The following is a 26,346-nucleotide window of genomic DNA, read 5'->3' on the forward strand; positions in this document are numbered from 1 at the left end:
AACATGCTATTTTAAAATTACAAATCAGAATGTCATATTTCTCTAAGTTAACTAACAGTCTCTGGCAGAAAGATAAGGAAAGGGTGAAACAGGCTAACAGCACCTAGTTTGAGCACCTCCAATTTTAGTATTATCTGCAAATGGTAATGGGCACATAAGCTCCTTTAACAGATCGTTAATGATTTTCAGTAAGATGAGACATCAATCCCTACAACGAGACCTCCTTCCATATGGAAAGTCAATTCTACTGAAGCAGAAAATATCATTATAATTATCTTTCCCAATAAACTACAGGACAGAATCTTGTACACAGCTTAGACTATTGCAGACTTAGGACCAGATATTCAACTAATATAAATTTGTATACACTGATTTCCACCACAGGGCCAGGCTGATCTCAATTGTATCACCAACTTCCATTATTTGGTGTGGTTTTTTGTTTTGTTTTTTAACGCCAGATCTGCACCAGCATAACTACCCTTAACTAGTTTTTCTCTCTGGATCTCAACCTAACTTTACTTTGCTTTTTAGCGACAGGGCTGTGCGGCTACAGCCATGTTGCTAAAAGTCACACAGTGTAGCCGCTGTTTGTCGGCTCTCTTGCTGACAAAAAAACTTCCTCCCTCAATGAGCGGCGTTAGCATTGCTGGCATGAGAGCGCTCCTGCTGACAAAGAGCTGTTCACACCAGCACTTGTCTTCAGCCAAACTTTTGTCTTTTTTGGGGGGTGGGGGTTAACACCTCTGAAAGACAAAAGTTTTGTTGTGCAGTTGCTAATGTAGACGTAGGCTAGCTAGTAAAAGGATTTCTTCTACTCAAAGAACTTTGTGGACAAAGAAGCCTAAGCCACTATTCATTATCTAATGAGCCGCCTATGATAGAAAGGCCTGTATTTTCCTGGGATCATTCACCTAGGTCACACAAGAATTTCCCTAAATCAGGGGACTCTTCAAGTGGCTGGATCCATTGGCTTTATTGCACCTACAGAGACCTGAACAAAGCTGCACTGGCACCAGACGAAACTTGATGCAGGGACAAATGTTTTCCAAACAGATCAAAACATTTGTCACAGTAAAGACAGCTAAAAACATACACTTTCATAACATTATGTATTCAACTAGGCAGAGATTTTTTTCAGGGGAAACTAAGGCACTCCCATTTGAACTACAATCGGAGTTGGACACTGAACTCTCTTAGGCTTCTTAGAAAATCACAGTTGGAGAATATAGCTGACATAGGGAAATTACAAAATCATAATGGGAGGGGAAGTAGTCTCTAGTCAGCAAGGTACGAGAGGACCTCCTCTCGTAATCTCTCTGATTAAACACAGGTCTACATGAACCCCTAACCTACCATGCTGTGCCCCACCTTTCTCACATGCCATTGTGTTTTCTAGTATACTTTTATTAGGGCTGTCAAGTGATTAAAAAAATTAATCATGATTAATCGTGCTGTTAAACAATATTTACAACACAGAATACAAAGTGTACAGTGCTCACATTATATTCTTTAATCTAAATATTTGCACTGTGAAAATAAAAGAAACAGTATTTTTCAATTCACTTAATACAAGTACTGTAGTGCAATCTCTTTATCATGAAAGTTGAACTTATAAATGTAGAGTTATGTACAAAAAATAACTGCACTCGAAAATAACAATGTAAAACTTTAGAGCCTACAAGTCTTCTCAGTCCTGCTTCTTGTTCAGCCAATCACTCAGACAAACAAGTTTGTTTATATTTGCAGGAGACAATGCTGCCCGCTTCTTGTTTACAATGTCACCTGAAAGTCAGAACAGATGTTGCAAGGTAGTTACGTGCCAGATGCGCTAAAGATTCATATGTCCCTTCATGCTTCAACCACCATTCCAGAGGACATGCGTCCATGCTGATGATCACTTCTGCTCGATAACGATCCAAAGCTGTGCAGACCAGTGTATGTTCATTTTCATCATCTGAGTCAGATGTCACCAACAGAAGGTTGATTTTCATTTTGGTGGTTCGGGTTCTGTAGTTTCCGCATCAGAGTGTTGCTCTTTTAAGACTTCTGAAAGCATGCTCCACACCCCGTCCCTCTCAGATTTTGGAAGGCACTTCTGATTCTTAAACCTTGGGTCAAGTGCTGTAGCCATCTTTAGAAATCTCACACTGGTACCTTCTTTGCATTTTGTCAAATCTGCAGTGAAAGTGTTCTTAAAACGAACAACATGCTGGGTCATCATCCGAGACTGCTATAACATGAAATATATGGCAGAATGCGGGTAAAACACAGAGCAGGAGACATGCAATTCTCCCCCAAGGAGTTCAGTCGCAAATTTAATTAACACATTATTTTTTTAACGAGAGTCATCAGCATGGAAGCATGTCCTCTGGAACGGCGGCCAAAGCATGAATGGTCATACGAATGTTTAGCATATCTGGCATGTAAATACCTTGCAATGCCAGCTACAAAAGTGCCATATGAAGGTCTGTTCTCACTTTCAGGTGACACTGTAAATAAGCGGGAGGGCAGCATTATCTCCTGTAAATGTAAACAAACTTGTTTGTCTTAGCAATTGGCTGCACAAGAAGTAAGACTGAGTGAACTTTATTTTCTTTTTGAGTGCGGTTATGTAACAAAAAAAAATCCACATTTGTAAATTGCGTTTTCACGATAAAGAGATTGCATTATGGTACTTGTATTTTTCAATTCACCTCATAGGATTTCTTTTATCATTTTTAGAGTGCAAATATTTGTAATAAAAATAATATAAAGTGAGCAATTGAAATCAATATATTTGAAATTGAAATCAATATATTTGAAAATGTAGAAAAACATCCAAAATATTTAATACATTTCAATTGGTATTCTATTTAGCAGTGCGATTAAAACTGCAATTAATCGCAATTAATTTTTTTAAGTTAATTACGTGAGTTAACTGAAATTAACAGCCTTAACTTTTATTCCTCTAGCTGTGGAGAAACTCAAATAAGTAACATGGTTTGGCCCGAAGAGAGCTTATTGTTCAATTTCAGATGTTTAAGTTTCACTAAGCTTTCAGCAGAAAGAACAAAAATACTGCTGTTTACAGCTCATGAATATCATTCCTATTAATAGCATACCCTGCAGTACAGGGTATCAAAACCACATTCATGCATTAATATCTTACCAGAAGTGATACTGTTTCAATGCAATACATAATCTATTTTTGTGTATGTGCTGGGAATTTTTGTATGTGAGCCCTGGAACCTATCTCATTTACTAGTTTGTTGTATATCCATTATCTATGTGCATTGTTTTCTTGTATAATAATGTTTGACTTACCAAAATAAGCTACTCAACTCACTGGCAAGAAATTCATGATGAAATACTATCGCTGAATTAAAAACAGTGGATAGCTTCATGACCAGTTAAAAACATTGTAGATATGAATGTTAAGCTAATAACATGCATAATTAAAGCTCATGCTTCAGAGCCTGAGTTAATCAACAGCAGGGGTCAGGAAGAACTTTTTTTTTAAGCACATTATTAGCTAGATCAACTGTTCTCAAACTGAGGGGTGGGACCCCAAAGTAGGTCATGGCCCCATTTTAACGGTCACCAGGGCCAGCATTAGACTTGCTGGGGCCCAGGGCTGAAGCTGAAGCCTGAGCCCTGCTACTCCAGACTGAAGTCAAAGCCCAAAGTTTTCAGCCCGGGGCAGCAGGGCTCCAGCTCCACACACACCACACCCGGGGTCACGTAGTATTTTTTGTCATCAGAAGGGGGTCACGGTGCAATGAAGTTTGAGAACTGCTGAGCTAGATGTTTTTCCTTCCTCTGAACCAAAGGGTATTGATGACCCCACCATAGACAGTATATCAAATTAGATGAACCTGTGGTTTGACCAGGTATGACAGCTTCTCTGTGTTCATCTCCACAACCGGTAGTTTTATCAAAGAAATATGATCTGTCAGGTAATCAGTTTTTACAAACCCAGGTTCCTGTCATACTAAACCTTGACACATCAGTTCCATTACTATCTGGTCTAGAACAGTGGTTCTCAAACTCTTCCATACAACAACCCCCATTTCCATACCAAGACCCGCTCAGGGAGCCCATCTGATCTAGCCATTACTCCACTCCAATTTAACGATGTGGTTCAAACCCCCAAAGTCACTCCCCTAAAGAGACGTGATCACTGTATACAAATTATTGAATGGCTTTAGGCCTGTTGTGTCTCCCAGTAAATAACAAAACTTCCACTGACTTCAATGGAATTTGCCTACAGGTTTAGCCCTAGGTCCTGCAAACATTTATGCATGTGCACTTTATGTGTTTTAGTAGTCCCAATAAGTTCAATGCAACTACTTACTTTCGAAGTTACAGATGGGGTTAAATGTCTGCAGGATCTGGGTCCTAGAGACTTCTGTCAACTTGAGTAAAGTCTCTTAAAATATTTCCTAATGATAAGAAATGATACTGCTCAGTATGTTGCGCTGTACATTGTTAAACTAGGATTGAGCTGCGTAGAGCTCCTACTCTATGAAGCTGCATCTGACTGTTAGTTTGAAATGTTTATAATATAACAGTGTTTATAAATGAAAAATAAAGCTGATAATGAATTTATTTGTATAAATGGTCAGTGTATTTGTAAACAAATTACATTAAGCTGATTTCCTCAAGGGAAAAAATATATACAATAGCATGCAACTATGAACAGGTAAAATGAACACACATATAATAAACACACTAAGAAATGAACAGAAACAATTCTGCAGCATAAGAGGACAAAGGAAAATGAAGACGAGAACAAAAATAAAGATATGCCTGATTATGCAAAGATACTGAGCACCTCCAATTTTGATTTGCTGCAGCTGGAGTTGCTGCTCAGAACCTCTAAAATTAGATATGGAAATACACAATTAAGGCCCCCAAACAAATATATGAAAAAACCTAATGTGTCTTTCAAAATCAGTTTAATCTCATCTGGGACCACAAAAACTAAAATGCCTTTATCAGAATTATATGGTTATTACATGGTCATATATCACTACAGGGCAGAGTAAAGGTTGTTCGGGTGCTTTAACTTTGCATTTCTTATCTTACCATGTTCAAAGTTAAAGTTATAATACTGGAATTTCCTGGATTTGTAATATTTGGTTTGGGGATAATTACAACATCCATACAATGTTTGTTACCATGAAGTACTGCTTCATACAGTCAACCTTAACTTCAACTTAAATTAAATCTTCATCTTAGATTTTTAATTTAAATTCTCTATTTTAATTCTCTTCTCCATTTCCTGTTATTGCATCCATTCATGTTTAATGTCCTAACAAATTCTCTGAATTCATTTCTGCAATATTTTGTGTAATTGATGGTTTTTCTTGTTTGATTGTCTATCTCTTGTTTGTCATGTTTCTATGACCTCTGCTCTTCAAAATACCTGTCATTCTACCCTTGTAGAAGGGAATATTACTGGCTAGTACTGGAATGAATACAACACTACCATGATGTTCCCCCTCTGGTGTTATCTGGACCAGTGATCTGCTAGGTCACTCCAATCCTTGACTCTGGGAGCCAGCCTTACCCTGCTCTGCTGTGAGAACCCCCATGCCTAGGCTGTTCACGCACAGCCTCTGGCATGTAAGCTGCTCCTTGGATTGTGCAGCCGAATGACACTAGCCAATATCTCTGGTCCCAGACACAACCCTAGGAACCTCCGTCTTGCAGTGTCCAGTTATGCCTGCTGGACACTGAAAGCTTATATGAGTTCATCAATTTAACAAATAAATTGATATGTCCAAGGCTTGTTATCCCAAGGGGAGTCTTGGACATGCTTCAAACAAAACGCAGTGCTTCAGGTAGAATAAACAAACAGATTTACTAACTATAAAGATAAATTTTTAAGTGATTATAAGTCAAAGCATAACAAGTCAACCTGGTCAAATGAAACAAAAGCAAAATGCATTCTAAGCTGATCTTAACACTTTCAATGCCCTTACAAACTTAGATGCTTCTCTCCACAGGCTGGCTGGTTGCTCTTCAACCAGGCTCTCCCCTTTGATCAGCCCTTCAGTCGCTTGGTTGTGGTGGTGTCTGTAGATGTAGGTGGAAGAGAGAGGAAGAGCATGGCAAAGTCTGTCCCTTTTATCATGTTCTTTCTTCCCTCTTGGCTTTGCCCACCCCCACTCCCCTTCAGACTCAGGTGAGCATTACCTCATCGCAGTCCCAAACTGGCCAAAGGAAGGGGGGGTGACTCACTGGAGAGCACAACAGATCCTTTTGTTGTTGCCTAAGCCAGCGTCCTTTGTTCCTGTGAGGCTGGGCTGGGTTTGTCCCATACCTGCCCTGATGAGGTGTGAACTGCCTCTCTGCTCTTGGAGAATTTTTGCCTGGGCTTATTTTAAGCCACGAGGCTACATTTTCAGCTTCATAACTACATACATGAAATTATAACCTATAACATCACTGTAACAACAATGCTCAGTGCATCATGAGCTTTCCAAAGACACCCAACATGACAAACTTTGTATTGGATACCACACAATCATTTTACAAGGATGAACATGGGGGTGCTGGGTGTTCCCCCGAGGCACAGAGCATCACAACTACCAGCTGATGTCTGCTTTTTAAAAGCTGCTGAATAAAACAATTTTTCAAATGTTTCCCTTAAACTGAACTGCACCTCCCAGGCCCGATGCTGACTATCACTTATCAACTCTGTGAAACTGAAAGAGATATAGTATTAATATTGATATCTAATGGTTACCTTGCACAATAAAATGCAGCTCCTATCTGTTCATGCCCTTCTGTTATCTAAAAGGCCTTTCCCACAAGGGAACTCCCAGCCTAAAAGATTTACACAAATGAGTGTGAGTCTTTGTAATATTACTGTATGATGATAAGGAAAAAAATCCAGCCAAGAGCTGTAATCCATGTATTCTATATTATCAGGATCTGTGTATTATACATAAAGAACGAATTGTGCCAGAGTGCAGCGCAATAGCACATTCCCAGTAGGCAAAATGACTTTCCTCTGGCTTCTTTCTCCCTTTCCTTGCATAGGTACAAAGGAGAAGGTCCATAAGAATTGCTACTGGGGAGCCACTGAGAGGAAAGTTCCCACATTCAGGTTTTCAGGACTTTGCTGAACCCCATTCTGGAGATGTTTGGATTTAAGTTTTCAGGGATTTTGCAGCACAGAAGGCAAGGCTTTGTGTTTTGCTTGGTTTTGCTTCTGGTAACTTGTTTTTATGTACTGTTATAAAGCATTACTTCTGTTGGAAAAACCATTTGATTCCTGGTTTTATTTCTATTGTACCCCACCAGCTTCCAAGTGAAATGATGTTTTTCTCTTCTAATAGCTCTTTTTCTCTTCCCCCACGTCATTAAAAACTCATGTTTTACTTTCTCTAAAACTGCTTTTCATAATTACGATTTTAATACAAGATCATAATAGTACCCTTTCCCCTTGTTTTTATTGCCATTGGCAGAATGTCATTTTTACCCGTTTGAGACTATACTTACTGCTCTACTGAGTGAGCTGTTTTCACTGATCTGGGGAAGGGTTTGGGATGCCATCAAATTAGCTTCCCAGTTTTGTACAGCTAAACTAATAAATTATCTTTCAGATAATGTTAATGTTTCTTGTGACTACAATATTTAAAATGCTGCTCTGCTTGCTGATGTACAAAAGTTGGGGTAAAATGGAAATAATCCATAAATAAGGACCAAAAGCAGTAAAACACTTTGAGGAAAAAGGACCAAAGTCTTGAAAATCGGTAACTTTAAGCTACCTAAATTAAATACTTTAAACAAATTATTAAAGATGAATTCTATATGCCTGCCATCTATGTATTTATAATGCACTCATTACTCTAGCAGCTGAGCACAAATACTGCACCTTTATGATGTACTATGATGGCCTCACAGCATTTTTTTCTCACTTTTTTTTCCTGCTTGTTTTTCACATTAAAAATACAGGTCAAGACTTCCCTGTTGTTGCTCCTAGACCCTGTTGAGGGAACTGGAGTGGGATAACCTGAAATCTGAGCTGTAGCTTTCCCTGTATTCAGCTGACGGGAGAAGGGATGCTGAATCTCAGGACTTATCCACATACACAAGATGTACTGGTGTAGTTAAAGCGGTACAACCCTCCCAACCCCCTATAGTGGACAAAGTTATATCCAGGTTCTGAGCATGTCACACAAAGTGGTGAGCACCCTCAACTCTCAATGAAAACAACAAATTGCAGGAGTTTAGTACTCAGCAGGATTGGGTCCAAATTTCCTTATTGATTAATATTAATCTGCTTCTTAAAACATTCTCATTTAAGAGACATTGCAATTTTAGAATGAAGATTTTTCCATTGAGAATCAGTGATGTTCCAAAAAATTACACTACCTACTTTTTGTTCCAGTTGGAGTAAGTCTCAAAGAAATACACAGATAGTGAGAGGCATTACAAGAGTAGTCCTGCTGAGTCTTATTGATGAAAGCAGCCCCATATGTCAATGTCCAGCGTACACACATTTTTTTAAACTGAATCTGATAAATTCCTGTTTGCAAATCAGTTGGATTATTTCTGAATAACAGTTGCAAGACTGGACTCTTAAACTAAAACAAAGGATGTATTTCCAATAATATCTGCACTTCATCCAAGTTTAAAATTTTCATTAGCACAAACTTTCTAATAACAATTTATCTTTATAAATGACTTAGCACAAAATTATAATGTATTCAGTTTTTCTGCTGTTGTACATTTCTAAAGGCTTGTTTTAAGCTGAAATATGTGATATTTCACTTTAATTAAAAATGCCTTTTATCTTACAAGGAAATGTAATGAAGAAATGAAATAATAGAACTGAACATGCAACATCTAGAATCTAAGGTATATAACATTCATCAGCAGGAATTTCCTACTTTCATACGCTGAATGTTTTTTATTCTCTGCTAGCCTCAGAAATGTTTGTTTAATGACTCTTAAACTTCATAAATCGTTACCTTGGGGAAATAGAGCCAATTAGTTATTTAATATTAATAAAAATTGATTACTATTCAATCTTCAAATTTAAAATTAATTCTGGTCCTGATCTTGCAAAGTAAGTACCGTATGTAAGTAGTCTTATTGACTTCAATGGGACTGCTTGCATGAGTAAGGGTTTGTAAGATCCAGCCCAATAACCTAACCGTCACCAGATTCACTATTAAGGCCTCAAGCTATTATTTGATCTCATGACTATTCCACTTCAGAAAAAGGCATTTTGTAACAAAAATATCATATCCTCTTTGAAAACACCATGTAAGTCATTACAAACTATTTAAACCAGTGGCGCTCTGTATGGGCACAGGGGACCAATCTCCACACATCACAGTGCAGGGTTGGGATCTAAAGTTTGAGGGCCCCAATCTTACATGATGAGCACTCTTAACTCCCTGTGATTTCAGTGGAAGTTGAAGGCACTCTGTTTGTAACAAGAGCCCAATCCAATTTCCTCTGAAATTAATGGAATGACTTCCCAGTGATTTCAATGGGAGTTTAATCAGGCCCTGTGGAAGTAAAAGCAATGGTTGACACATTGAATGATAAACCCCCTAAATCCTGTTAACTTCTTGCTAATTAAATTCACTTATCTGTAAACCAGTTGAATGTTAGGGGAATATCTTTGTCTCTTTAACTTGCTTTATGATGTTCTGAAACACAATCTTTAAATGAAATTAAAGGTGTTTGTTTACCTAATATCTCTCAATATTTCTTTGACTTCACTGTGGTCAATCTCTAATATAAAAAAGGAATGCTACTCTGTCATCCTTTTTTCCTCCATCTGTCAGCCTGACAAAGCTACCTGCTGATGTTTTTTCACTTCACAGCTGATCAAACACCTTCATCATTAACACTGACTAATCATATCACATTTTTATTAATTTTTAAAGTAGTGTATTGTGAGCACTAACAATGATCTGAAAGCACTAGCAATGATCTGAAAGGGAACATCTGTCACTTGTCTTTGCACTTGTATCAGAGCCTCTTTAGGAGTCTTTATTCTTGCTAGTATTAAATAGAGTAGATCTCCTTTTGCTTTAATAATATGTAATGGTCACAAGCCTGCCAGGTACAAGAAAATAAATTGCATTAACTCAGAACCACACTGGTTAATCAAAAGAGAAGCCAGATCCTCAATTCTATTCTCAGACAGAACCCTCAATGAAGCCAGAGACTGAAGCTTCTGATGCCAAAGCTGATCAGAAGTAACTCCACTGAAGTCAATGAAAGTTGCAACAGTGTAAACCTGATGTAAATAAGGGGAGAACAGGGCCCAAGACTCTACCCTCTTCCCCAATAAGTATATATTTGTTGGTTTAAGCACCTAGAGAAGTGTATTAGGTATAAACTTTTAGTCTGACTACAATGAACAGAAGCCAGCCATAAGAAATAGAATGTAAAATAAATATTGATTGGTCAGTTAATAGAATATGCCTTGATTATTTTTCTCCGTTTTCTGCCATGAACAAATAAATCTGTTAAAGTAATTGAGCTCTTTCAAGGAAAAAGGGCAAGGGAGACTGAAATGGTCTAGTCCCTCATCCCTAGGAAACTCCATGCCACACCAGTGGTCCCCTCACCTCCTGCAAGGAAAGCACCTGGAGCTGTCCAGAGACTCCATGAACCCAGAGACAACAGATGACATAGTGAGGGGCAGACCCTGGCTCTAGCAAACTCCAGTACCTTTTGATACTATAGACACTTAGTACTACTGAGGGAATCTCCTGGCTGGTTACTTCTTGCTTTAATCTCTCCATGTTGCAACCATCTCATAAGCAGCACACTGTCAATGATTGGGAAAGAAGATAGGGAGATGGCAGGCAGGTGGGGAGGGATGAGGGTGATGGTTTAGAGGGGAGGGCTGGATCAGAAACAGAGGGGGAAAGGGAGCAAATAATGGGGAGGGAAAAGAAGAAAAATCTGAATTTATCAGATGTGTGCCAAAATTTGGCCTCAGTCACTTTGTTTTATATGTTATATCCCTTTCTCTTAACCTCTGTCCTCTCTCTCTCTCTCTCTCTTTAGTTTGTAAAGTCTGGGGGGCAGAAACCTGTCTCAACTTATGCATCTAAGGTGCCTACCACACTTTTGGGTCCTTGATGAATAATAAATAGTATCACTCAAAACTCAAAAATTCATCCTGACAGGCCTGTATTTTAAAAAACGCTCTGTTCTAATCTCCAGTCTTCTCCCTGCATGGTTCAGGAACAACTGTTAATTTTTGTTTGTGTGTTTGCTTTTTATTATTCTAGGACAAGATTAGACATTGGGCAAATGTTTATCATCAAGCAGTTAAAATATTTAAGTCCCAGCTATGAAGATATATATTTATTTCTCAATCCTATATAGCTCTCCATGCCTAATTGGGTGAGAGAGGCCTGTTTTACATGTAACAGAAAGGAAAAATAAAAATAAAAGTAGGAAACCTGAAAGTGTGTGTGTGTGTAAGTGTGTAAAAGTTGATCTAAATTCAGAAAGCTCAAGGTTAAATCCTGGCCCTACCCATGTCAATGGGACATGGAAGTTTTGCCATCACCTTCATAGAGGTCAGGATTTCATCCTCAGAGTTCAAAGTGAGTAATCTGACGTGGTGGAGAAAGTCCTTGTAAGGGGAGATGGGAGTTGTTACCTTGTTCTCAGAAATAGGTTTGGAAATCTGTGCTGGTCCAAAGGGGCACATGCAAAGGCTTTTCAGAAATATTTTATCTTTAGATTGGTTTAGTAGTAACCAGGAAGGGAAGTTTAACTCAGCAGTGATAGAGAATAAGGATAATAATAATTTGCACTTTCATAGCAACTTTCATTAGAGGTTCTCAAAGTACTTTGCAAAGTGAATCAAGCCTTAAAACAACCCTGTGATGTGAAGTATAGAAATATAACAATACTCATTTTACAGCCAGTTAACCTAGCCTTATCAGCCATTCTGGATTTTGTGGATCTGTTCTAATTTTACTTGAGCAATCTCATGCCTTGCAAGTAATGCCTAGGATGGACCCCTAGAACTGTCCCCTAAGAGGGACCTAGGCATTACTTGCAAGGCATGAGATTGCTCAAGTAAAATTAGAACAGATCCACAAAATCCAGAATGGCTGATAAGGCTAGGTTAACTGGCTGTAAAATGAGTACTGTTATATTTCTATACTTCACACCACACAGTTGTTTAAAATAAGTTATCGGCAGTGGTTGCCAAAGTAGGGTTTGTGGGTGGCAGAGGGGCTTGTGTTCTTCCAAGAAGATCCATGTCAGCACCCTCTCCCCATGGCTGTGGTTAAGGGCACAGTGTAGCCTGTGACAGACTGACAATGTCCTGTAGGATTCTGGGCAAACCTTATGGAACTAAATTAAATCTTACTGAATTAGGTTTAGTACCTTTGGGGGACAGTTGTATTAAAAATGAAATTTTGTGCATGTGTGTGTACATTGCGTGCAATGCCTCTAGGAGGAGGGGGTTGCTAATGTAATTCCTCTAGCTATCAGCCCTTTGAAGCCACCTCTAGGGAGAGGTACACAAATACTAGTTCAGACTGGATTCACCAGAGCCCGACAGACAGAGAAAGGATTTTTGAATAAATGGCTTAGTATTAAACAAGCTCATAGCTTTCTTCCTGATCCAGCATATTTCTATACTTCACATCACAGGGTTGTTTTAAGGATTGATTCACTTTGCAAAGTACTTTGAGAACCTCTAATGAAAGTTGCTATAAAAGTGCAAATTATTATTATCCTTATTCTCTATCACTGCTGAGTTAATCTTCCCTTCCTGGTTACTACTAAACCAATGGTTCCCGAAACCAGCTTCAGAAGCCCACAAGCCATCATCATAATACGTTATATCATGACACTGATGCAATCTCACATTGCACTGTTGTAGTAATCTGTTAGTGTTTGAATGCACGGTGACTGTCCCCAACCAAACAGGAAAACTCAAAAGGTGGGTAAGCTTAGGTCCAGTGTGGTTAAGTGGCTTGCCCTAGCCAGGGCCTGGCAGAGCCACCACCCAGAAACCCTGACATCTCACAACCTATCAATTTGATTAAGAGCTCAGTGTGCTGGATAGGGAATGGGATTTCTCCCTAGTGTCAGGCTTAATCCTATAGTTACAAAACTTAATTCTTTCTAGGTTTCCCCCCCCCCCCCAGGGCACACAGCCTATGCGTAGGGCAGCAGTAATGGGGCAGTGTGGCTGCCCTGCCCTGCCCTGCTCCCCTTTTGGAAAGTCACACTGTTCCAGAAGCCAGGAAGCCTCACCCAGGTCCCCGCAAACTGAGGGGCACATGGCAGGCAGGCAGCTGGGCCTTGAGTCCCCACAGGTGGCCAGCATATGAGTTTCTGTGCCCAGAAACTCACACGCCCTATGGCTAGCCCTGGTCCTACCTGGTAAGCGTCTGGGATGTTGACTGTCTCCCCGTGCTCTGCCACGTAGCCGATGATGCCCTTGCCCCAGGGCACCTGCACCTCGTTGGAGCTCTCGGTGCTGCAGCAGGGCAGGAGTGGGGTGCCCGCGTGCACGTCGAAGAACTTGGACACCAGGCTCTTCTTGCCCGACGCAGCTGCCTCCACCAGGAAGAGCGAGCTCCGGTCGGCCTCCACCATGAGGCAGACGAAGATGAGGATCTTGTAGCTGAGGCTGGTGAGGTCCAGGTCGTTGGAGATGTCCTTGACCAGCTCCAGGAAGAACTGGCGCTCGTTGTGCTCCTTGAGGTGGCGCTTGTAGTCCAGGGCGGTGGGCGGGTACTGGGGCAGGCTGACCCGGGACTCCAGCAGGGCGCTGAGGATGTGCGCCGTGGTCGGGGGCAAGGAGCTGGCTTTCCTGAGCAGGGCCCTTCTCCGCATGCTGCTGAGGGGCTCCTGGGCTCGGGCGTGCACGTGCTCGTCGTAGGTCAGGTTGACGTGGATGGCCTTGGACCTGGCGAAGCTCTGCCTCAGCTCCTTCTGGGAGGCCCTTCGCTGCAGCCCGCCCGCCGCGCTGGCCTCCCCGGGGCCACTGCTGGCCCAGCTGCTGGCGGGGCCCAGACTGGGGCTGCCGCTGCTTCGCCGGGCTTCAGGGCCGCCGGCGGCGCTGCCGGTGCCCGGAGGCGCTGCGGCGAGCGACTTCCTCCTCTTCAGCCACTTCTCCACCAGCTCCGGGTGCCGGTCCAGGAAACTTTCCACCGCAGCGAAGTCCAGGCTGCCAGCCGACATGGTCCCCGGGCTCCAGCGCCGCCGCCGCCGCCTCCTCCCAACACCGGCTCCGCTCCCAGCTTGGGACCGCTCCCGAAACTGCCTCGAACTATTTCCGACCCCGATGAACCATGGCAGAAGGGACAGGAGATCACCCGCCCTCCCAGCCCGCTTTAGCCGTAGGGAGCGGTCCCTCCCTCAGAGGTGGGGAGGCTGTCCAGAAGTGGGGGAGCAACGTTTGCCTGACTTTCCGCCCTCGTCCAGGCTGGCCCCCCTCCTCCTCTTTTATCGCCTCCTGCTCCTTCTCCACCTGGCCCCTGCTCTCTGCTCTGCCCTGGCCCGCGGTTCTCCCTTGTCCCCTCCTACCCGCTCCCTGGTCTGGCGCTTGGTTCTGGGCCAGGTCCTCCTGCTCCCCCCACTTCCTCAGGGAAAGGTGCGGCCGCGGCTTCCCCGGGATGCACTGATCTGAAAGCGCTTTTGCAAACCCTTCTGCGAACTGCTGCGGCTGCAAGCGGCTGCTCCTGCGTAACCCAGCCAGCAGACCACTGAGGGCGGGAGTGGGAAGGGAGGGAAGAACGCGTGAGTCGAGAGGGGAGGAGGGGGGAGGAAGAGCAAGTGGCGATACCAGGCACACAGTCAGCAGCATGGATACTCACTAGAGTGAGCGGTGCGGAGTGACTGAGATTATGCCGGGTGCCCCTCTTCTCCTGCTTTGAGCAGGGGGTTGGACTAGATGACCTCCTGAGGTCCCTTCCAACCCTGATATTCTATGATTCCTCCCTAATGGATCATGAACACCAGTCCTTTGCGGGAGCTACAGGCAAGGAGCCTTGCATTGTTAATAGTTCAAACTAAGAAAGAGAGCTCAAGGCAGTCAGTCCTGTCATCCAAAAATGCAGACCGGGTGCGGGGAGTGGGGGAGGATTTGTGGGCATGTTTGTGTGCTAGAAAAATTTGTGGGTGTGAATGTTTATGCGAGGGAATATTGGTAAGTGTACATATGTGTGATATAAATATTGCTTTTCTATTAATATAAATTATGATGTTTATATTTGTTTAAAAATCAGTGAACATATTTCCTTCAAAAAGCCCTTCTGTATTTGACTTGATTGTGCCTGAAAAAGAAACTCGCACTCTATACCTAACGAGACGAACTGTCCACGCCCAGAGTGCCTTGTGCATCGTTAATGGTATTTTCCTTATTGGCTTTCTGCAAACACAGCCAGCGAATGTAGAATGGGAGGACGTGAGTACCTCTGTGGGGAGCGCTTTGCTGTGGTCATTTCTCCCCGAGGGAGACTCAAGGAGGCGCACGTGGTCACCTTTCCACGGGAATGTGCGGCTCCGCTGAGCGTGTAGGAGCAGCAAATAGCACATGCGACTCGTGTGCCTCCTTCTGCAGCATCGGTCGCGAGACAGAAAGCCGAGCACAGCCACCGAGACAGGCGGACGGGGGTTATTTTTACGGACACGTGGGGAAGCACATTTACTTGCTAAATTGATGCCTATGCATAAGTGATTGAAAACTACATAGTCATGGACACGTGAATACAGCTTTCATCCGCTCACCGGGAGCTGATTGAAGGAGATTTCAAAAATTCATGAATGAGATTTTCACTTAAAAATACACCGCCAAATCCTTAATCAAATGAGAGGGGGAGAGAGAGAGAGCGACTTCAAACGCTGCCAGAAAACTAATCCCCACTGAGCAGCCCCCTCCAGAATGAGGACTTGAATTGTGTGGGTATAAAGATGCACGCCAATTATGGAGACACGTGCACATGAATGTGTGTGGAGGGGAGCAAGAGAGATTTCTGTGCTGTAAGATTTACCCTCCGCCCCCTTCCGCTGCAGGCATCAGGGGGGGTTAAAGCAGGCTCTCCGGAATGTGCAGGGGCTGTGACTGTCAGAAAGAGAAAAGAAATCACCTTCTGCAGCGAAAGCATTGAAACAGACAAAGGAATTAGCTTCTCGGTCTCTGATCCGGTATCTGTCCTAGATCATGCTGCATTTAGCACAGTGAGTGAAATCAGCTTGCCAGCGCCGTTTATTGTTCGGGTGTACTGCGCTCAGTGAAGTTTCATTCTGCCTTAGCTCCGTAAGATGCCTTCGTTTCATTGAGAAACCGCGCATTGTGAGCTGCAGAAACTTGTCAATCGAGAGCAAAGGCAATGGGAGGGGGTCTTCTGTGCGCAGGCGCGAAACAGAGCGGTGGGCGTGAGGTGCACGTCTGAGCCGCTCCTTTTTCCCGCATGCCCCTAAGCTTAGGGCTGGGTCTCACTGCAGGGGGTGCTGCGCAGGGTCTACTCCGCAGCCCAGGGCCCGGGCAGGGGGTGCTGCGCAGGATTAGCTGCGGTCCTGTCACCGACCATGCTCAGACAGACCATCTTCTGAAGCCGCTGCCCTTATGCTTTCTTCCTGATCCAGCAAACTGACGGGACGTCTGGGCCACTGAAGGGAAATACAGGTCCAGTTACCCTGAATGTAGCCCAATGCCTAGAGCCCTGAGCCATGAAGCCTAAGCTTTTTGAGGATATGTGCTCCAGGAGACTTTGTTCGGTGTAATAATATTTTACTTACACACACACACCATCACAAAAAGTTCATAATCTTCATACATGTTTTTGATGTTTTGAAGAATTCCTTGTCCTTTTTCATAGGACTAACATGTCTGTATATAGCTTTGTAGCATTTCACAAATTTGTCTTCTCTTTTGATTGCTGGAATTGGACTCATCTTAATTGACCCAGCTGATCACCTATCAGTGTTTTGTAGTATAGCACTTTGTTTTTGTAATTTTCCATTTTTATTTCTACAGTTTTACAGTTTTAATTTCCCCCCATACCACAAGTTTACTCTTTCTTCAGTTTCCTTTGATCCTCCAGTGAGGATTGCCTTTCTCAACTGTATTTTGCCCTCTTTTTTTCCATGTCATCACTTGCATGTAGAACTTACTTCTCAAATATTCACTGAGGATGCTATTCTATCTTATATGAAATCCCTCTCTAAGGCATATGTCGTAATTTTTACTGAATGTAGATATTAATTATTCACAAGTATGAAAAAAATCATGTGTCATGCACCAAAAAATTCTAACTTGATACATTTCAGTTTGGTTTTCATTCTGACAAGTTTACTTTTTGGTCTGCCATAATCAGTACAGATATTTTAACATCAAATATTTTGTTATTTCTTTGACGTGGGCTCAGAAACCCATTTCTATTGCTGTATGACAGTATTTAAAATCATGTGTCTATATTGAATGCAGGAGTTAACAGCTCCAGCAAACCCTGTTCAAAACAACGCTTGGTGGAAGTGTAAGCCATGCTGCCAGGATGTTTAACCCTCTCTCTGTCCCCTCTCCCCTGCCGAGTGAGGACAAGGAATGTCCACAGACATTGATAAATTGAGACAAAGTTCAAATTGTTTGGTTTGTTTGCTGTATGAAAATTCTGTTGCTCGTTCGTTAAGATGTAGCCTGCACTCGTGTCACTGCCAATTGAACATTAACAGTAATGTGTGTGTATGTGGGACTATGAGGTCTTCTGCAAGTTGACATACAACTCACAATTTCACTTCATGTACTTATCCCTTTTATGTCTTATTTTACAGTATGGGTTTTTGCTTCAATGTTACATAAAAATGTCTATTTCATTTGCTGTCAAGTTTTTTTCTCTCCAGTGAGTGGTGTTTTGATATGATTTTGGATATAGATCAACATTGCATTATTGATGCCATTTCAGGATGTATCCCTGACAAATGACAAAATCATTACAAATAATCATGCGCCTTACTCTTTTGTTTTCTATACACAATAGTGTAATGAAACACATCCACTTACCTTACTGTTTTGTTTTTCAATGCACTGTAAATGGGTACATTGTCTAATATACTCATTTACCGTAACTTATTTATTTACCTCTCACTGCAGTGTTGGGCATGGAACTGAACAATGACCAGTAAGGTATGTTAGTACCCCAAATACTCTGCTCATTTGCTTTGTGTACATCATCAAGTAAGATAAAGAATAGAAAAAGACCTGTTACAATATCTCCAATGACTTTCCAGTCTCTGCTTGATCTTAATGAATGCATGACAGATAAAGAAGTGCAATGTGTATGTTACTCATGTACTTTTCTGTATTGACTTCATATTGCTTCTCCAGTTAGGCTCATAGCTATTGGTTGAGACTGTATTAATCACCATCAGGTATTCTCTTTCAGTTGAGAACGTGTCTTTGAGACGAATGGGCCACTTAACACCTCTCTGAGTTTGCAACTTTGAATTTTGAAACCCACCCTGGGTAGAAATCTGAGAATGAACTTTAAACATTTGGGGAAAATGCATTTTTGGCTCAGCTCTCAGATTCAAATCAAGCTGAAGACGGGAAAGGTAATAAGATCAGGCTGGTCAATGAGGAGCAAGGCATCTGCTGTGAAGCTAGTGTTATACCAATAAAATAAAAACCAGCAGGATCTTATTAAAGGGAAAAAGGCAAAATACCACATTTATTGTGAATACAGAAAGAATCATAGTAAGCAGTTAGTTATAGCTATAACATTCCATTCAATCTCATATTTATACACACACACGCACACACACACACGTTCTGCAAGGTTGTTATCATAGTTACCAGCCTTAGAGTTGCTCATGCCAAGCCACTGGCCAGGTGGCCTGGACATGAGGAGGGAGCAGGGCTTTATCAGATGCTCATCTGATGCTCCTGGAAGTTGGTTTGCAGAATCAGCCCCCAAAATTCTCACTTTCTAGAGTCCATTTTTATAGGAATTTCTTCCTATGCCAGTCTATGGGAATTGCTTCATCATGCTGTTGCTGAATCAGTCAGCAGATGGCACATTCCTGACGGCTCCGTGCTGCTAGATGTTATCTTGTTCTTTGGTTCTCCCATTCTTGAGGCTGTTGGGTGGATTCCAGTCTGCCCTCCAGGGGTCCTCTGGTTATTTCCACTTGACGCCTTCTTCAGCCGATGGACACTGGATTCTTAGGCTGGCACCTCCCTGATCATTCAGTTATTATCCACACCAAGCATCCATCCACATACATCCTCTACCTCTATTTTAATCACAATTGTTAATACAACAAAAGGGCGGGGAGTCTCTGGGTGCTGTTTCTGTTGTTAGAGTATTGCTTTGAGTCTCTCTCTCTGTGAATTGCTTTGAGAACAGACTCTGTCTTAGAATGTACTAACGCAATTAGCAGCTTGCAAGTTTCACACACAGAGGGAAAGAAACAGTACCAAAAACCAAGAGACCTCTTAATTAGTAATACCCTGGAATTTAAACTATGGGGAATCAAACTCATTTGTGATTTTAATACAGAACTTCTTTAATATGATCCAACACTAGGACCCAGTACCTGCACCACTTTGGATACTGGTGAGTCCATGCTACTCCATCTGTATTTATTAATCCCTCCATTAGGATAATGTTTGGTCCATTGCGGTGTATTTTAAGGACCTAGAAGAGAGATGGGAGGGAAGTATTGCCACTCCAGGGGGTACACAACTTCTGGAATTTAGGCCCAGATTCTCAAAGGTACTTAGGCTCCTAACTTCCATTTGCCTTAGCTACTAATTATCTTCTTTAAATTGGGTTTCTGTTTCAGGTGAAGAGGCAACATGGCCAGACCTCAGGTAAGAATTTTCAATCCTTCACCTGACTTAGGTGAATCTATGTGGAAAAGATAGGCTTTCACTCTGTTGGGCATTTGTGTAACTCCAGGGAATGGATATTTTATATGCTGAATCCAAATACCTGTATCACATTGGAAACAGGCTTCAGATTTTTTTCCACCAGCAACTGAGGAGACCAACTGATCCCAAACTTCTTTGCTGTCTGACTCTGAAGTGTTGGAGGGAGCTGAGTACCTGAATTTTTTCTGAAGCTCTGAAGACATCCAGGTAATACACACTATTAAGATTGAGAAATAATCTCTGAGAGGGGAATGTGTTATATGTGCTTAAGTATAGAAATGTAAATGTTAACTTGATATTTTGCATTTAAATACATGTAAGAGCAACTAAATGGGAGGATGGGAGGTGGAAGAGTCTGTGGGAAGGAATACCAGTGGAGTACCACCTGATAGCTTGTGTTTAAAATGTATTAAGTATTCTTTAAGCATGCATTTAAACATTTTGTTTACTAACATGATGTTTACACTACAGAGTTTGGTTGATGCAAGTTATGTCAGCATACATTATATATCACTTGGGCACGTGCATACTTGGCTGCTTGCATGGGCACTAAACATACTTACCAGGAGCGCTTGTGTCAATGCAAAGTGTGCTGCACCACCAGAAGGTATCCCAGTGTGACATACACTGCTGTTTGGTGCAATGCCTTTTGGGAAATTTAAGCAATGTGTTGTCAGATAGAAATGACTCACCCAGGGATCTCTCTGGGAGCGAGGCATCAAGTTCCCAGCATGCAACTTTCTCCACTCTATAATGCCATCCATAACCCATAATTTTCACACTTTAAAAAAAAATCCCATAAACCCTCATGCCATTTTTCATTGTCCGCCATCTCTCACAGAAACATGGAAGCCTGCAGAGCTCTGCACTGTTCTCATGATTGTTGCAAATACAGAATGCACAATTCTCCTGTAATTGCAGATCCACAGAAAGTACTGCAACAATGGGTGATACAGCAATTTCTTAGAGAGAGTTTTCTGAGGGACACAATGAAAAACAATTCAAGGTCATTGATGGCATTCACAGAGCAGCTGCAGATGGTGGCATGCTGTTTCTAGACCTGAGAAAAGAACACTGACAGGTGCGATCGTATTGTAATACAGATTTGGGATGACAAGCAGTGGCTATGCAACTTTTGGATATGGAAGGCAATATTTCTGGATGTGTGTGCCAAGCTCATCCCAATCCTCAAGCACAGGGACACCAGAATGAGGGCTGTGTTGATAGTGGAAAAGTGAATAAAGATTTCACTCTGGAAGCTTGCAATGCCAGATTGCTACAGCTCAGTGGGAAATCATTTTGGAGTAGGAAAACCCATGCAAGTGTGTAAGGTCATTAATCATACAATACTCCAGAGGGCTGTGACTCTGGGCAATGTGCAGGATATAGTGGATGGATTTGCGGGAATGGGTTTCCCAAACTGCAGTGAGGCATGCAAGACTTGTGGGAGGGACACAAAGGGGACACCAGCTAACGGGAAGGACATGTGACCTCCCCACGTGATTCCTCCCCACCCCACTCCCAGTCCAGGGCCCCCACGCTCTCCCCATCCCCTCCCAATCCCACGTTACCTGGTGGGGAAGGCTCTGTCCTCCCGCTGCGCCTGCTCGACCTGGCATGTTCAGCTGCTTTTCCTGGCAGTCAGGCCCCAAAGCCATACCCGGGTGCTGCCCAGTGCAGCACAGCAGCTGCCTGGGAGAGTGTCTGGCTGTCATGGGCGGAAAGTGACCTGGCGGTTGCGGGAGGCTAGTCCCCGGCCCCTCCCCTTGTACCCAAGGCCCTGCCCCTCCCCATCTGCCTTCCCTCCCCTGCAGGAGCCCAGAGCACCCTCACCGCAGCCTCCGGCCCCAGTGCTGGGAGGCCAGGATGCAAGGCCCCAGCCCCGGTGCGCTGGGCAGCAGCACTCCCAGCCCCAATGCTCCAGGTGGCACGGCCAGCTCCAGTGCACAGGGCGGCAGCGCTCCCAGCCCCAGTGCGCTGGGCGGTACGGCCAGCCTCCTTGCGGCACAGCCCCAGCCCCAGCCGCCCTGACTCCCTGTGGGAGGCAGGCCAACCAGCCTGGGCGAGCCAGGCAGAGCGCTCTGGGAACTGCAGGAGGGGGCCTGGCCTGGGTGCAGAGTGTGGGCAGGGCCACACTCGGCTGCTTGGGAAGACACAGCACCCTTGCCTGCGACACCCACCGCTCATGCTGGCTGTGGTGGCAGTGGGCTGCCTCCCACCCGGGTAGGGTGACCATATGTCCCTATTTTATAGGGACAGTCCCAATATTTGGGACATTTTCTTTTATCGGTGCCTATAACCCCCCCACTCCCATCCCGATTTTTCACACTTGCTGTCTGGTCACCCTACGCCAGGGCTTGGCTTCCGGGACAGTGGCTGAGCGAGTTGGAGCCCTAACCCCCCCCCGGCATGCTCAGATTTGGCTCCTGTCCCCAGAAGCTGAGCCTGGGCGGGGGGCAGCCTGCTGCTGCCACAGCCAGGCATTCTCCCAGTCAGCCCAGGCTGCGCTGCACCGGGCAGCGCCCCAGGCAGTGTGGCTGGAAGAGGAGAGGCTCTGGCCCCACCTCTTCCCTTCCGGCTCTGGCCTCTCCCCTTCCTCTCCCCGCATGGGCTGGCTGCCGGAGAGGCCCTTGACCCTTTGTACCCCACCCACGAGTCACCCCTGCTTGCACATCCCTATTTTTGGCATCAGCCCACCTTGCCACAGAGTAAATCAACAGAGAAGGGTACTTTTCTATGGTTATGCAAGTGTTTGGTGGATCATTAGGTTGCTTCACTCATATTAGTGTGGGCTGGTCAGGGAAGGTGCATGAAGCTTTAAAAACACAGGACTGTTCAGAAAGTTGCAAGCAGATATATTCTTTCCGACTGGTGGACTACCATTGGCAATATTGAAATGGGAACAGTGTTCTGGGGGACGTAGCCTACATCTTGCTCCCCTGGCTCATGAAGCTGTACACTGGCTGTCTTGACAGAACCAAGGAAAGATTCAACTATCAGCTCAGCAGGTGCAGAATTATAGTTGAATGTGCTTTTGGCAGATTGAAGGGACACTGTCAGTGTTTACTCACTAGATCAGATATCAGTGAGAAAAATACCCCAATGATTATAGCTGCCTGTTGTGCCCTGCATCGTGTCCGTGAGGCAAAGGGGGGAAACTGCTGCCAGGGTGGAGTGGCTGCCTGACTTTAAACAGACACAAGGGCCATTACAAGAACTCAGTGTGGAACTATGCAGTTGAGGGAGGCTTAAAAGAGCACTTTAATGGTCAGCCACAGTAGTGTTCTGTACTGGACTGTTCACTGGGCTTTGTGCTGTTTGGTATTGTGTAGTGCTTCCTGTATATTTATAACTATGACTGTGTTATAGTGAAGCTCTGAATCATGAGGTGCTTTCTGTACATTTATAAATATGAATGGGTGTTTTCTTAAACCTATGAGTTCTGTGGTGCTGTACACTTACAAATACTGTGTGCTTTGAGTACCACTATACATTCTGCAATACAGGTGAGTCGCATCGTACGCGCATTTAACTTACACAAATTTAACTATATGTGCTTGGCGGGGCGGGGGGGGGGAATCAATCTAAGTTACGCAACTTCAGCTACGTGAATAACGGAGCTGAAGTTGACATACTTAGATCTACTCACCGCAGTGTCTTCACTACGGTGAGTTGACTGCTGCCACTCCCCCGTTGACTCTGCCTGCGCCTCTCACGGCGGTGGAGTACAGGAGTCGATGGGAGAGTGCTTGGGGGGGATCAATTTATCGCGTGTAGACTAAATGGGATAAATCGATCCCCGCTGGATCGATCGCTGCCTGCCAGTCCAATGGGTAGTATAGACAGCCTCTACGCACTGTTGAAACCTCCCGCCAAAGAGGGACAGCCTTCTGATGAGAAGGAATTCAAAGCCAGCCAAGGTTGGCTTAACAGTTTTAGGAACCGCTTCAACCTCAAAAACGTGCAGACTATTGGTGAAGCTGCATCTACCAATGAAGAGGCAGCAAAAGCCTACCCCGAACAATTAAAGAAAATCATAGAAGAAGAGGGCTATCTTCCGGAACAAGATTTTAATGCTGACGAGACTGGGCTCTTCTGGGAAAAAATGCCCAACCGCACTTATACTTCGAAATCAGAAAGACAAGCCCCTGGCTTCAAAGCAGCTAAAGACCGTGTGACTGTGTTGTTTTGTGGCAATGCGGCTGGGCATTTAATAAAGCCGGGCTCGCTCTACAGGGCTGCAAATCCCCGTGCCCTAAAAGGCAACAACAAAAATCTCCTGCCTGTGTTCTGGCAATCAAATAAAAAGGATTAGGCGACGGCAGCATTATTTCTGGATTGGTTCCACAAATGTTTCTCTCTGGAGGTCAGGTGGTACCTCGAAGAGAAAGGACTTGACTTTAAAGTGTTGCTGATCGTAGACAATGCTCCTGGCCATCCTGAGGCACTCCGGTTTGCGCATAATGACGTTGAAGTAATCTTTCTCCCTTTTTTATTCTTTCATTCTTCAGTCTGTCTATCTTTTTGACTATATGCGATTTTCACCTTACGCGCTGACTTTAGAACCTAACCCTTGCATAAGATGCAACTCCACTGTATGTGTTATGAACTAATAAAGATAATTTATTTTCAAAAAATAGAAATGTATTAAGTGGCAAAAAGGTGTAAAAACCCACAGGCAATAAAATACAAACTTTTAACACAGATTAATGGAACAGAATTTTAAAATTGGAAAGGCAGCAAACATTTCAGTGCAGAAATGTAGTTCCTTGTGGCTACATATACATCAACCGTGGTTCTCACAGGTCAATGTATGTGAAGCTGTGGTTTTCCTTGCTGTCCCACGGGGGGGGACTAGTAGGGGTAAGGATGTTGCCTGTGATGCCACATGGTATGTGGGGGTGGGAGGACGAAGTGAGGTGGTACCATGGAGTTCTCTAAGGACTGAAAAGGATGGGGAGTCCAGGATTTTTGGATATGTAGGTTAATGAGGGTCTGCAGCATTTCGGTCTGCTGCCTGAGGAAACCCATTATGTCCTGGTGCATCTCCCTCTCCTTTTCTTGCTGTGACTCCTGGGCATTTCTCCTGTCTGTTCTTTTTTTCTCCATGCTGTTTGCCATGTTGGCCCTCCAGGCCTTTGTTTGCCGTCCAATCCAGCACTGGCTTCCAGAATCTTGCTGAACATGTCCTCCCTAGTCCTGTTCTTTCTCCTCCTCCTCCTCAAGTCAGGCATTCTGTGGGTATGGAGAGAGCATCCCTCAAGGCTGCAGTGGCAGCTGCTGATAAAAACAGACAGATATATTATTGGATTTACGGACACAATGGAAAGGGAAATATAAACTTTTCAAACCTCCCGTTCCTTTTTGCCATAAAAACTTTTAGTAAGACATTGTTATTGACACTTCAGCTTTGAAGAACCTCTGTAGAGCACTTCTTTCCAGCTCAGCTTTAGTGAGCATGGCCTGCTAAGGGAGAGGGAGAAGGAATTTTGATTGCATGCAACAGTAAAATTTCAGTCCCTATACGTAGGTATGTGTATAGTACACTGGCACTGAATACTGGCACTGTTTTCCACAGGCAGTGGTGGTTTTAGCTGATATCGCACTCCTAAGGGTAACAAAGGCACAGAAAGCACAGCTGCTACCAGCATCCCAAAGCTGCCTGGCCCCCTGTGCCAGTAGCCTGTTTACTACAATGGTGCCAGCCAAACTAATCACAGCGTGGCATGGGAAACCATCCTGTTGCTGAGGAAGAAATAAGACAGCCATTCCTAGAAGCCTTTGGGAGAGGATTGCAGAATATCTCTGAAAATTTCATTGAGATCTCTCAGGAGGATAAAGAGACATCCCTATGCACATAAACAAACTGCTCTGCATGGGCCTGCTCACCCCTAACTCAAGGGGAAACAAAAGCAGATACCAAGCATTCTATGTTGTTTGTTTGTACTGCTACCTCTTCTCGTACAAGTAGAACCTTGAAGTCAGTATCTGTGCCTTGTAACTTAGGCTTGAGCTGGGAACCATCTTTAAATTGAAAGTTTGTAAGGAAAAATGCATGCACACACTTACCCAAGGTCCCTTCCCCTTTACTGGTCTTGCTTATGCTCAGCTTGTGGGACTGGCTAGACTGTGGTGTAGTCTCAAACAGGTCCTGGCTCATGACATGACTGGACTATCCCCTCCCGCCATGTCTCCCTCCTCCTCTTCCACCTCTTTCTCTTTACTGTTCACAGCAAGGGTCTCAGGCTCATCCTCCTCCAAGATATCCACAGTGGTTTGCAGGGTGCTAGTGGAGTGTCTGCCAAGTTTGGCATGAAGCTCATTATATAGAAGTGACAGGTCTGTGTGGCTCAGCACCAGATCTATTGTTGGCCTCACTGTCCCTGTGGTATGCCTGCCGCAGTTCCTTCGCTTTCCTGTGGCGCTGCTGCTGGTCCCTTTCTTACCTCTTTGTCTGCATCACCCGT

The 26,346-nt window shown here is 43.7% G+C and overlaps 1 protein-coding gene across 1 annotated transcript in view; it reads right to left on the reverse strand.

The window, feature by feature from the left end:
* PDE11A (phosphodiesterase 11A) overlaps positions 1-14,361 on the reverse strand; it is a 224,276-nt gene extending 209,915 nt beyond the window's left edge. Inside the window, exon 1 of the mRNA XM_074967652.1 lies at positions 13,381-14,361. Within this exon, the coding sequence (XP_074823753.1) occupies positions 13,381-14,187 (807 nt within the window). The 5' untranslated portion in view covers positions 14,188-14,361. The remainder of the gene's footprint in view (positions 1-13,380) is intronic.
* Between the last annotated feature and the right edge of the window lie 11,985 nt (positions 14,362-26,346).

The sequence above is a fragment of the Natator depressus genome, chromosome 11, assembly GCF_965152275.1.
Source record: "Natator depressus isolate rNatDep1 chromosome 11, rNatDep2.hap1, whole genome shotgun sequence".
Lineage (NCBI taxonomy): Eukaryota > Metazoa > Chordata > Testudines > Cheloniidae > Natator > Natator depressus.